Source organism: Magnolia sinica, chromosome 2 (genome assembly GCF_029962835.1).
Source record: "Magnolia sinica isolate HGM2019 chromosome 2, MsV1, whole genome shotgun sequence".
Classification (NCBI taxonomy): Eukaryota; Viridiplantae; Streptophyta; class Magnoliopsida; order Magnoliales; family Magnoliaceae; genus Magnolia; species Magnolia sinica.
In genome coordinates, this window is record NC_080574.1 from 42279223 (window position 1) to 42293522 (window position 14300).

At 36.5% G+C, this 14300-nt stretch overlaps 1 protein-coding gene across 1 annotated transcript in view; it reads left to right on the forward strand.

Annotated features, from left to right (window-relative positions):
* The window catches only part of LOC131237037 (uncharacterized), an 80423-nt gene that overhangs the window by 46111 nt on the left and 20012 nt on the right, over window positions 1-14300 (forward strand). Inside the window, exon 11 of the mRNA XM_058234654.1 lies at window positions 10100-10161. Within this exon, the coding sequence (XP_058090637.1) occupies window positions 10100-10161 (62 nt within the window). The remainder of the gene's footprint in view (window positions 1-10099; window positions 10162-14300) is intronic.

Here is a 14300-nt window from a genome sequence, read left to right on the forward strand (position 1 = left end):
AGTATCCGACCAAAAAGATTTAGGCATAGACATACCAATGAGAAGAGCATGAGTAACTTTTAGGCGATACCTATTCATTCTTTGAACAATTCCTTTCTACCGCGGGTTATTACGCACAAGTAGGAGAATTAATATCATCCTCTTGAAGATAAGACATTATAGAATTGGAAAGATATTCCTTTGCACCATCTGTACGAGGAGTACCAATATTTGTATTAAATTGATTGTTAACTCAACTATGAACCACTTTGAAAATGGAGCTTGACCTCATCCCTATTTTTCATGAAATAAATCCACGTCAGATGAGAAGCATCATCCATAAAAGAGACGAAATATTCATGTCCGTTATAAGCAATGGGAATGGACCCCAGACACTCAAGTGAACCAAAGAAAAAATTCAGTTAGATTCTCTTCACAAGAGGATAAACAAACTAATGATGTTTGGTAAAACACAACATAAATTTCACATTGTAAATTCTTGTCATTACTAGGCTCAACTAACTAAGGCAACAAGGACTGTAAAACTAAATTAGAAGGATGATCAAACTAATAATGCTAACTATGAAGTTCTTTCCCTTTGACACTAATACACTCATTAAACTGCTTTGAAGAGTTCGAATTCGAATGAATGATTCATCCTTCTCATGTCTACCACCAAGCAACTTCTTCGTCTTTAGATCCTGAAATGAACAATGGTTCGGAAAAAAACAGCACCTTTTTCCCCAATAATTGTTAGGGTACCATTTACTAATTTCACACGTCCGAAATTAGGATTGGGGATAAATGAAGAAAAAGAAATAGATGTACTTGTCATATGATCAGTAGCCCCGAATCAATTATTGATGCAGGAAGTGTGATCTAACTATTTGGATGCGGGATATTATTAAGAGATTAATCAAAGTAAATCAAATATGATAATATGCTATCCTACCTTGATTAAAAGAGTACCAAAGAGGCTATAAAATTCAGATTTATGTTAAATTTACAATCCCACACATGCATGAATCATGTAAGCATGAAAACCTAAGGCCCAATGAGAGATTGGAACTCTCACTTAGCATAGGCATGATTCTAATTCAATGGGCAGATTTGGCTCAATTCTAAGGCTAGGAAATTTGGGCATTTGAGAATTAGAGTTTGGAATTAGGGCTAGGGAGAATTAGGGTTTGTGGAGTAATGGGGTTTTGAGAGTTAGGGTATTGGGTTAGGGTTTTAGGCTTAGGGCTAGGGATCTTAAAGGGGAAAAGGAGCAAGGGTTAAGAGGGAAAGAGAGAGAGGGAGGGTTGGGCGTACGGTTACACTCGTTCGGATGGATAGTCTAATGGTTTGGTTTGTACAGTTTGAATGGGCTAGGTTTAGGTGGTTTTGGATGTGATGGGGATGGGTTTTGGTTGAGAACAAAAGGAAAAGGAAGAGGCCCCGCAGGAGAAGAAGAAGGTTCGGGTCTACTTTAGAAGAAGTGAAGGTCGCCCCTATCTAGTAAAGTCACGGAGATTGAGAGAGATGGAGAAGGAGAAAGGAGAAGAAAATACCTCGATTGTAGAGAATGAGAGAGAAGAATAAGATAGTGGGCTTCACACCCTTGGATTCACACCAAAATGACCTCTTTTCACAAGAAATTCTCACTTCACATGAGAAATGATGCTTTTTTTTAAAGCAAAAGAGAGTTTTTCATTCCAAAATATAAGGGCTAGGGCTGGACGTTCCCCCCCTCCCCCCTAAAGTCTCAATAATGCGTTTTTACAATAATGCCCCTCAAATAAAAATGTCTCACATGTCTTATGATGCCACAAAACATAAATATGCTAATCCTATGCTATGAATAATCAGCAAAAACATAAAATATGCTAATCCGAACACTCATTATCAAAGTGATCAAGGATCACAATGATCCAACCATCCTATGGAAGGATCTGAACAATCCAATGGTTCGATCGTTGTGTCCTCACAATCCAATGGTCAAGACTCCTCAACTAAGCAGTCCACATGCATCTTCCTAGTGTAGGGTCTTCGAAGACGCACAATCATGCATGTGGGGTCTTCAAGGCCTTAGTGGGGCCCACTCGGGCCCATGTACAAGTCATCGAGCCAAAGTGAAGGCTGGGCCGATCTCCTTCTCTTGTACACTCTAAATGGTCGGATGTTCTCATCAATTATCCAAGGACTTGATGCAGAAGTAGTGTGAAAGTCTGTGAAGGTATTACATGCCTGATCCAAAGACAATATTTTGAGTGGCATCACTTCGTAAGGCATGATACTTACTTTTCGAGAGATGAACTACATCACCAGTTGATGAAACCATAGGTGAATTTGCCAATGGTACAAAATATCCAACGGTCTTGAGAATCCTTACCATCTGTGGCTATAGAATTAGTGGCTGGCCTTGAGGTCGATCATGAAGGATCCGACAATAATCAGCAGATGTCCATATCTACGATAATGAGTGTAGAGACGATCCATACCACGACTACGACCAATACCACAACAATGACCTCGCCACCACCATCATGACCTATTCATGTACCTCGACTAGCACTGACATTATTAAAATTTTTGTATCTTGTCATCGAGGTAGATTTCTTTATCACAGTTGATCCCATAGTTGTATGACGCTTTCATCTCGTGTTAGCAAAGTATATACATTGTTAATTGAAGGTAAAGTAGAAGAACCAAGAATCTGAGCTCGAAGAGGCTCAAATTCAGAATTAAGACCTGCAAACAATTCAAATATAATTTTCTTCCTAACACTTCTTTTATATGCCTCTGCATCTGCATAACAAACAAATTGAAGATCATCTAGGAAAGACAATACACCACGAACCACACATTTTAGCATAATAATCAGACACTGATCTCTCTCCGTCTCGATTGACCATTCTCCTAATAAATATTATAAAGTCAGGCCATATTATTTTGATCAATATATAATTCATTAGCAGTTAACCAAATCACGCCCAATGGACAACTTAAAAGGTCATTCACCAACCTATGGTTCTATAGAATTCAGGAGCCAAAATATAACTAACAAATTCTTCAATTTTCATTCTCCATAAGAAGGATCAATCATAGGAGGTTCCAATATATTGCCATCTATATATCCCAACTTCTGTTTTCCTCTAATAAACATCTTAACAACTTTTGACTATCGAAGATAATTGCTGGACTTAAGTTTATGAGTTGTAATCTGCAACCCAGGATTCTTAGAGTGAACAATCAACCTCTCCCACCCCTGCAGGTGATGGGATTAACTGTATCAGATGTTGATGATTAAACTATATTTATTCCTAAACAATTAAAAGAGCACTACACATCTAGACTTTACACCAGTCAATACAAAAAAAATTGCTATAATCAACTATAGCTTTCAGTGGTCTCTATAAACACCCAAAAAAAGAGAGGCATAAATCCTCGTAGTTCTAAATCCAAACATCAAAGAAGAGAAAGGTATCTTACAGGTAATTCACCATAAATCAACAAATCTTGATGATCTTTTAAAAAAATAAAATTTAAATACCTGATTGTTGGCTGCAAAAGAATCGCTGTAAATTGGGATAAAAAAGATAAACTGTCCTAATGAAAATATTCAGTAACCTTAGCATTCACAAACCCGTTTTAAAGAAAACTACGAGAAAAACTCTTAAAAAATCTGGTCAAAATTGGATGTCAAACAACCCTTCAAAGAAAATAAAAAAGTGTTGCGAGATCCTTCCTCGTTAATAAAATTTAATTGCTGATTAGTCTGCAACAACTCTTAAACTGGGTATAAAATCTGAGAAGAAAGAAAGTAAAGAAAAGAAAAAAGAGAAAGAAATAGAGATCAAGAAGGGATGATGAGGAGAAAACCTCGGGAGCTTTTTTGCCCTAATGCCATGTAAGAGGGAAAAAGCCTATGGGAGAAAAAACTCTAACTAGGTCTAAACGTCCAGCCCCTTTCTTATATATATTAATTGATGCCCCAAATTACGTAAAATACCCTTAGAACCAAGGGAAAAAGAGGAAAAATAAAAGAAAAATAAAATAAAAAGGGAAATAAGAGGATAATAAAAGATGCCCCATGGTCCACAAAGAGGGTTCATGGTCCAGAAATATACGTGTCTACTTGGCAAATTCAGCAATTACCTTCTACAATCCATAGATATTAAATATGAGGCACTCACAAGTTCCAAGTAGAGAGCTAAATAGCAAAAGGTGGTTGGCTATTGCTTTTGCAGCGAAAAGCATTGGACACTGATCAGGAAGCCGATGATCCTAACTCTTCTAGTGATCAGTCATGAGGGTCTTGTACCTCTTGTTTAGAATGTATTCACCCAAAGAGGGATCTTTGACACCCATAACCAAACTGAAGGGTTGTCCTCGTGTCCGTCCTGCTCCTCTCCACTAGCAACATTAGAATGTATCACTTCATTTGCATCTTCACCTCCTTTGGAATACTAGTATAGTTCACTACATTATGATAACTCCTTGCCAAATGTTCCTGCACTGGGACACTCCACTACACGGCGCTTGATCACAATAATTACGTATGGACCCGTATATGTTCCTCTCAATAGGCCGTCTGTGTTCCTAACCAATGTTCGACTTCCTCTCGACATTTTAGGCTACTTAAACTGTTAGAATATCAATTAATATCAAATTTTTTTTTTTAATCTTTCTATTTTTAGAATATTTTAAATACAAATTTCAAATAGGCAGTAATTTTTTATAACACAAATATGTAAGGTCTTCAATCACTTATTTAATATATAGATTATTGTCATATGAAGTGGAAGAAAGGAATAATACGCAAGCTAGACACTGAAAAGTCGTATGATCGTGTCAGTTGGAATTTTCTCAATCATGTGGTATGACAACTGGGTTGTCGCAAGAAGTTGAGAAGGTGGTTAGGTCGGCCAAGTTTTTAGTTATGGTAAATGGATCTCCGAAAGGGTACTTCTCGGCATCTTGTGGTTTGCGGCAAGGGGATTCACTTTCTCCATATCCGTTTGTGGTAGTGGTGGAAACATTAAGCAGGATGATCAATAGACGGATGGCTGTGAGACTTATAGAAGGTTTCAGGGTTGATAAGTCACGAGTTCCGAGTCACTCATTTACAATATTTAGATGACACAATCCTATTTTGTGAGGCGGAGGAGGCCAGGGTTGACAATTTGAGATAGATTATCATCAGTTTTGAGGTAGTATCCAGGCTAAAGGTGAATTATTAGGAATTCAATTATCAAAGGAGCAAGTGAGCAGATACGTGAATATCTTTGGTCGTCGAGCGAGCACATTTCCTTCTACTCATTTGGGTCTTCTACTTTGTATTGGGAAACCGAGCAAACATTTGTGGGATAAAGTGGTCTAGAGATTCGAGTGAAACCTTTTGAGATGGAAAAGCAAGTGTCATTCTTTGGAGGTAGGTTGATGTTGATAAAGGTGCTATTGTCCAATCTTACAATTTATTTCATGTTCCTTTTCAAATGTTCGAAAATGGTATTGGATAGGTTGGAAAAGATTAGGTGGGACTTTCTATGGCAAGGAGCAGAAGAGAAGCATAAATATCATCTTATGAGGTGGGAGGAGGTGTGCAAACTGTAAGAAAAGGGGAGCTAGCTTCAGGAAGTTGGAAGGTAATGAATTTTGTCCTTCTGGGGAAATGGATCTAGTTGTTCAGTTTGGAAGAGGCAAACCTATGGAGAGAGGAGGTAGAAAGGAAGCATGGGATTCAAGGAGGGAGGCGGTGGACCAAGGCATCAGTGTTATATAGGGCAACGATGATATGGAAGAAAGTGGCAAAGCTAAGTCCCAAGTTTATGGAGGGAGTAGGTTGTTGAAGAATTTGTTGGATGAAGAGGCAAAAGAGATGCTCAAGCTGTTGGATTTGCTTCATTCCGTTATCCCTTCAATGGGGAAAGAGGATTCTATGATGTGGAATAGGCCAAAATCAGGCTGGTTCTTTACAAAATCATTTTACAATGCTATCTCTAGTTCTACATTGGAAGGTCAGGTGAGCCAAACAACGTTTTTATGGCGCTATGCCGCCCCATCCAAGATGGCAACATTGGCGTGGCTGGTAGGGAGGAGGAATGTGCTCATAGTTGATAATTTGGAAAAAAAGATAGTGATGCTCCCGAATGTATGTGTCATGTATGCATTGCGAGGAGACAATGGACCATCTCTTAATACACTGTCCTTTTGCTAAAGGATTATTGGACAACTTCTTTTAACTGTTTAGAGTTTAGTGGGTATTGTTGGGCACAATCGGGAGTCTTCTAAGGGCTTGGCATGGAGGAGGGGAAGGAAAGGTGGGGAAGACAATTTGGAGAAAGACATTGTTGGCAGGAATTTGGTTCTTTTGAGGGGAACGGGACAATCGATGCTTTAGAATCAAAAGCAACTAGGTAGAGGTAGTGTTTAATAGGGCCAAAGCAAATGTAATGAGGTGGGCTATAGCCTTAAATCTAGTAGTTGAATCCTTTTATTTTCCTCTTTCTAGTTAGATTTGTAATTCTTTCGGCCTCGGCCTTTTAGTTTAATAAAGATTGTTGCCTTAGAAAAATATTTTTCTAAATTTTAATAAAAATATTTTTATTAATATAATAAAAATTTGATTAACTAAAATTTGAAAGTAATCTGTTTAGTTATTTAATAGAAATTTGCAAGAGGTCACACCCTACATATTTATGTTATAATGTACTTTTTTTTTAAAGAAAAGCATTTTTAATTAATTTTAATAACGATTTTTTTTTTTTTTGGTCCATAGAAATGAAAAACTCCAGCCAATGTGTCGATCATACTACACTAATCAACATATAGTTTATACACGACAATAATTTCAAAGAGTAAAAATGGAAGAAATTTGGACATCTCTAATTTCTTCTGTTTTTCACCTTGGAAGTCAGTTTCTTGCTTGAAAGCCATTCCATTGCATGAGGTGTTGGATCCATAGGGTGTAAACATAGCGGATACATGCAGTTTTCACTGTTTTTTCATGAATCCAATCTCAAGAACATCTCGTATACAGTGGTATGCCAAATCGGTTACGTATCGGCCGTATCGGCCGATACGTAATGGTAACGGTGCGAACCGTTACCCATTTCGGGGCCGAAATGGCCGATTCGATTTTTTGTACCCATATCGGCCGATACGGGACTGATACGGGCGTAACGGGCCGTTACGGGACTGATACGGGCGTAACGGGCCGTTATGAGGCGTAACGGGCCCGTAACGGGCCCGAAACGGTAACTTTTTTTTTTTAAGCCTTGTTTTTGCTGTTTTTTTGAAACTTCTTGCTTCCAAACTGTTTCTAACTCCTTCTACTACTAATTTCGACCAACCTTATCTAGGTATTTGATAAAAAAACACATAATATTATAGATTTTTTTGAATCAAAGCTCGGTGGGTCATTTTTCAGAAATTCGTCAAAAATAGGTATTTATACTTTTTTTAATATATTTTGCTGTTTTAATCATGTCATATGATGTGTTAATCATAGTAGAACATGTTAATGTGCATTTTACAGATTTGGGGTGCCATTTAATAATTTTTTAATATTTTTTTCTATTTACGCATGAATTTTGGCCCCTTTTTTTAAAATTCGAAAAATCAGTTTTTAATGGTTGTTTTGCTGTTTTAATCATGCCATTTGATGTATTAATTATAGTAGAACATGTTAATGTGCATTTTACAGATTTGGGGTACCATTTTATATTTTTTTCTATTTACGCATTTATTTTGGCCCTTTTTTTGAAAATTCGAAAAACCATTTTTAAATGATTCTTTTGCTGTTTTAATGATGTCATATGATGTGTTAATCATAGTAGAACATGTTAATGTACATTTTACAGATTTGGGGTTCCATTTTATATATTTTTTTATCTTTTTTTCTATTTACGCATTTATTTTGGCCCTTTTTTTGAAAATTCGAAAAATCATTTTTTAATGATTCTTTTGCTGTTTTAATGATGCCATATGATGTGTTAATCATAGTAGAACATGTTAATATGCATTTTACAGATTTGGGGTGCCATTTTATAGTTTTTTATATTTTTTTCTTTTACGCATTTATTTCGGCCCTTTTTTTGAAAATTCGAAAAATCATTTTTTAATGATTCTTTTGCTGTTTTAATGATGCCATATGATGTGTTAATCATAGTAGAACATGTTAATGTGCATTTTACATATTTGGGGTGCCATTTTATTTATTTATTTTTATTTTTTTCTATTTACGCATTTATTTCGGCCCTTTTTTTGAAAATTCGAAAAATCATTTTTTAATGATTCTTTTGCTGTTTCAATGATGCCATATGATGTGTTAATCATAGTAGAACATGTTAATGTGCATTTTACATATTTGGGGTGCCATTTTATATTTTTTTTCTATTTACGCATGAATTTTGGCCCTCAAAAATAATTGCAAACACCTAAATGTAAGATATTTTCATATTACATTCATTCTAATATATCTATCATTGATAGTAGATGGTTAGAAAATTAAATATATGAAATTTGTAGTCAAATTCAGGTTATCTGGTTCATAAATTCATCAGACAGTCCGATACAACTTCTCACTAAAGAGTGGACCGTTACACCACCATAAACATGTTCCAATTTATAAATGAATGCATATTTGGAATGCTTAGAATATTCCGGATTTAATCCATATTTTTTCATATTTTTTTGGCAAAAAAAAATTTTTGCGCCGTTACGCCCCCGTATCACCGATACGCCCCCGTATCCGTATTGGTTTTGGCGGTCACCGTTACGCCAACCGATACCGATACGGGACACCGGTATACTATAACATTAGATTTCTAAACAAAGATCTAAACTTGAATGGTTGAGATTTTGCTTTGGTGTGATCATGATTGTAGAACCCTTTGCATGTGATAAAATTGTCGTTGCCAAACCTCTAATCCAAAAGGCCTCTCCCCGATCTATTTCAGGTGGAAGGAGCCGAGAGAGCATCGTCAAATCCTTTGGCAAGGGCCGAGGATGATGCACACCATCCACAGAGGTGGACCACACACAAGGAGAAAAAGATGGGAGGGATCTCTCTCTCCCCCCCCCCAAGGCCATGTTGGAAACCATGGATTCCATGGGACCATGGCATCCCAAACAATGGAAAAGGAAAGGTTTCCTTTGATGTGACGATTTGTGACAAAGAAAAAGGTGGATTCCACCGAGCAATTATTACACTTCTCCATATTCCAGATTCTTGGCACAAGAAACTGGGTGATTATTGTGAGAGGAATATGAGATTTCCGCTTGCTATACAAACAAGAACTCAAAATTGGATTGCACGTTTCAATAGTCTTATGGAAATCACCACTGCATAATTATTATTTTTGTCCTTCTTTTCCCTTGGGTGCTACTTATCCGAACATGCCCTTAAGGAAATGACTGTTAGGCATGGAAATGTCGTGGTGCACTGTGATGTCTGTATGACATCCACTCCACTCCGTCCATCCATTGTGCCTGTACATGTGTCCTAAAATTTAGGCCAGTTCAAAACCCAAGTGGGTTAGACAACAAGAAATGGTGGGGATTAGATGCCCACCATTGAAACATCCTTGGAGCAAGATGCCCTTTGTTTTTTCCCTTCAACCCGGTGGGAATGGCTTTTTGAATTGGGGGGTACATCCCCATTGTTCCCTATTTTGTAACAAATTTGAGTCTTGGATTTACCTTTTTTTGGGCTCATGTCCTAACATGAGCTGATGAAACTGATGGGTGGAGTAGATGTCACCTCGACGATGGGGCGAGCCCCCCAAAGCTTTTATTGGATGCTCACAATTGAAATCTTCTTGGTAAGTAACTGTGGGCATTTTGGTCATACTCAAAATACAGTAAATGTTTTGTATGTGGTTCGTATGGCAAACTAACAGTTGGGGCTTCTTTGATGAATGGCATAAAAGATTGGGGTTTATTTGGGAACAGTAATAAGGGAGGGTTTTTTATGAAAATGGACTAGAAGATAGGGGTCAAAATTCACTTTTTTTGTTCAACCTTTAGACTGTTGATTACAGACATTAATGGAGGTGGTATTCCAATTTGTTATGGTTGGGTTGTCTGTCTATTCTTTCCTGTCTGAGCCTGTGTCTGTGTCTGTGTTATGCAGAAATTGTTTTCCAGTATGGATAAATTACTTGCTTGTGACCGACCCACTGATTGCAGTTTGTGGTAAGCCAATGATAATTTCCGTTGTTTATTTAGTTCATCACTTCCAAAATTTTGTAGCTTTTGTGTACTAGCATTACAGGATGTTATGTTATCGAATTCCATCAAATGCTTAAATTGCTAGTGTATTCTTGGGTGGTTTCCATCAAGGAACTGATCAGATTATATTATCTTAGCATGCTTTGTTATGCCTCCAATCTATCTAGCTTAGGCAGACAGGTTGTGTCAGACACAGATATGACGTGATGGACATGGTTGTTTTTAAAAGTCAGATTCATTGATATGTTCATAAAATTAGTTAAATAATAAAGCTATTTTAGTTTAATAGTGTATTTTAGCAATTTATATGTAAAAATCAAAAAGTAAATAAGAAAAAAAACCTGAAAATCCATTTTATATTTGAAGTAAATTATGACCAAGTAAATGATAATAATAAGTAGTTTTTATAAGAGTTGTGTGCAGGATTGTCAGACACGTGGGCTGAGACAGGTCTCAGCATGATTTAATTTTAAAAAAGCAGCATGTCCTTGTTACAGAGCCTCAAGGATGCAGCCTTGGACTGCTTGGGTTGACCCTAACCTTTTCTTGTACACACCCACCAAGAGGAATGTCGAAATTGGACCATCAGATACATCAACTCTGATCCTTGTGAGGCATTCTTTTGTTTCTCAGATTTCACAGGTATACTAGCACAGAAATCAAGCACCATGGTTTACAATTTGTCAAAAGAAATATAGTTGCTGATAAAAGCAAGAAACAGAAACTTGGTCAACACTTCCAATGAGATTGTTTGGATAAGAAAACTACATCCAAGCTTTATGTTTCATGTACTAATCCCATAAATCTATTTCATCATCATCATCTAAGCCTATCTCAACTAATTGGGGCTGGCTATGTGAATCGTGTTCTGCCATTCTACTCTATCAAGGGCCATAACTTCAGTTAGACCGTAGACCATAGAGTCTTTTCTTACTATCTCCACCCACATGCTTCTGGGTCTTCCCCTTGCCATTTTAGAACCTTCAACTTGTACCAACTACCAACCAACGTTGTCAAATGCGAACGCATATGTGCACATTGCATATTTGCGATGGGATTGCATATGCCATCATGGCATGGCATATGCAATCCTTGCATGGATGGCATATGTGCATGTGCGACATTTTGCGATCGCATATGCGATGTATGTAATTGCATACAGCATATGTGATTGCATAATTTTATTTTATTTTTTATTTTTGCATTTTCAGCAACTTTTGCCTATGAATAGGTACTCAAATCCCTCTATTTTCACTATTCTCCATTCTGAAGCTCACTCTTTCTCTCTTTTACTCAATTTTCTCTCTTACTCTAACCTCTTTCCAACTATAAGACCGACAACTCCTTTTCAATTCGAGTTTCAAGAGTACAAAACTTCAAAAAGATCAAGAGATTCCATCCAAAGATTGTTTTCAAACAAAGCCAAGCTTAGAAGCTTTGTAGTGTTGATCGACTGGAACAATGTCTTTGGTAAAAGAGGACAAAGGGAAGCCAAAACGACAAACAATTATTTCTCAATCTTTTTGGACATAAATGCTAAAGGCACTAAAATTGTCGGAACCCTTGGTAACTGTGATGCGATTGGTGGACAGAGATGTGAAGCCACCAATAGGTTACATCTATGATGCAATGGTGAGGGCTAGAAACAAAATCATGGATCACTTTAACTATAAATAACGTGATTACAACCCTATTTTAGATATTATAAATATGCGGTGTGACAGCCAAATGTCATCTCCATTGTATTCGGCTGCCTACATCCTTAATCTGGCCTTAATCTTCGTTTCCACTTATCGGATAGAGGTAGAAGCGACGCATATGGTTGACTTTCTTGATGTCTTGGAAAGAATGGTTCCAGCTAAAGAAGAACAAGGTAGGGTTTCAGCTCTACTGGACTTCTATATGAAGAATGCGGATATTTTGTCAAGAGAAAAAGTCATCAGGCATAAGACTATGAAATTGCCAAGTATGAACGTCTTAGTGACTTGTTATAGGTAACTTAGAAATAGTTTCTTAAAATGTACAAGGTCTAACCTACTTAACACTTTTATTTCAATTGACTGATGAGCTGCCTATGGAGTGGACCCGAACAGGAAGGATCCAACACTAAAGAAGCTAGCCATGAAGATTCTTGGATTCACGTGTTTTGCTAGTAGTTGTGAGCGCAACTAGAGCACGTTGGAGGTAGTAAGTTTGACAATTCACTTCTTAATGTTGAATTTAGTCTTAAATCTTAGGGAGAAAAGTGACGTCCATGAGGCATCGCTAATGCATTTTTTAGTGAAGATTCATACCAATAAAAGAAATCATCTTGAACAAAAGAAGTTCAATGACTTGGCCTTCGTCCAATATAACCAGAAGTTGCAAAAACGATTTCAGGTTAGGCGAGAAAATGTGGTTTTTATAATCCTATCTACCTAAATGATTTGGATGCAGATATTAAGTGGCTCGTAGAGACAGAACGTGGTCTTTGTAGGCGATGACTTAACATGGCACAAGTCGAAGATACTGTATTCGGATCAACACTTAGAGAAAGTACTTTCACTCGAAGGCGGAGAAGAGGGGGGTAATAGTGGTCGTCAGGTGGTGGATGAGATTGAGGAGATAAAAAAAGGAGATGATCAAGATCAATCATCAGATATGGATGAAGTATTAGTGCGAAGAAATGATGAAGAAACAGAAGAAGATGAATTATCATAGTTCTGAATGTCGGTATCGGTTGGTGTATCGATCTGGTGGAAAAATGCTACGATACGACGTCGCGTATCGATATTAGGGCCATATTGGCTTGTATCGGTCAGATTTTTAAAAGCCAAATAATTAAGAAACATCAGGAAAAAAGGAGAATAATAAGATATTCAAGAATCAATCTGTTTTTTTTTTTTTTTTTAATATGGTGGTGTATCAGACCATTCTTTGATGAGAATGTTATCTGTCGGTTTGACTTGTTAAAGGTCAACTAAATGGGCCCTATTTGAACACAAATCAAGCATGATTTGGTGAACTAGGGCCCATTACATTGAAATACAACAAAAGAAGAAATTATCAAAAAGAAAGTTAATGTTTACCATTCTTTCCAATTTTTCCCATAATGGTCCACTTTACTTCGATTTATTGAGTTTCATTCAAGTCATTTGTTTTGATCCCGAAATAGGTCTAGATCTAGCTTTAAATAACTTTTTAAGTTTCTTTGATGGTTTTTACCAAATAAAGAAGAGACGAGTGAAATTTTGAAAAAAAGTATATTCAAAATTGGGCTTTTATAGGTGTATTAGCCGATACAAGTCGATATAGGCCTATGCAAGTCAATTTTTTCGTATCGGGCCAATACGACCCTGTATCGTGTATTGTCTCGTGTCGATACAGATACAATATAGCCGTGTCGACCGATGGATTTTGATATTCATATCTATATGAAGTATACGTTGAAGAAGGAGACAACTCTGATGACGATGATGACGGTGGTCATCAGTGCCACAATGGCAATTAGATCAACGTATATAGAACTAGTGTATTACTATATTAGTATTTAGTAGCCTACATCAATGTTGTCAAAATCGTTATCGTATCGTAATAGAGGTTGAATCGCATCAAATCATAAATCGGAAGATTTTTTATGATCTTCTTAAAAATATGAAAAATATAAATAAATCAGAAAAAAAATAATTAAAAACTCAGCAATCATCCTTTTGCCATCGATATGCACCAAGTAATACCATGTTAGGATAGTGTTAAAGGATTCTTATCTTTAAGTCTTTCAAGAATTTTCCTTAAAAACATATTAGGATCCTTTAATAATTTATTTTCTTAAAAACATACAAGGATCCTTTAATAATTTATGTTCTTATTACCTTGCTTAAATGTAGAATCACATTGAAAAGTGGCATTTGATTCTATAGACCGATGAAAAAAGATATTTTGATTTCTAACCATCATTTGATCGTAACCATCCATAAAAACATTCTAGATAAGTCATACATCAATTTGGTGTTTCAAACAATTAAGAAGTATGAAATCATTAAAATAGAGCTCTACGATTTAACATTGAAGAAAATGTATATAATTTAATCTCTTATAAAGAACAAAATAAAATAATCTACCTT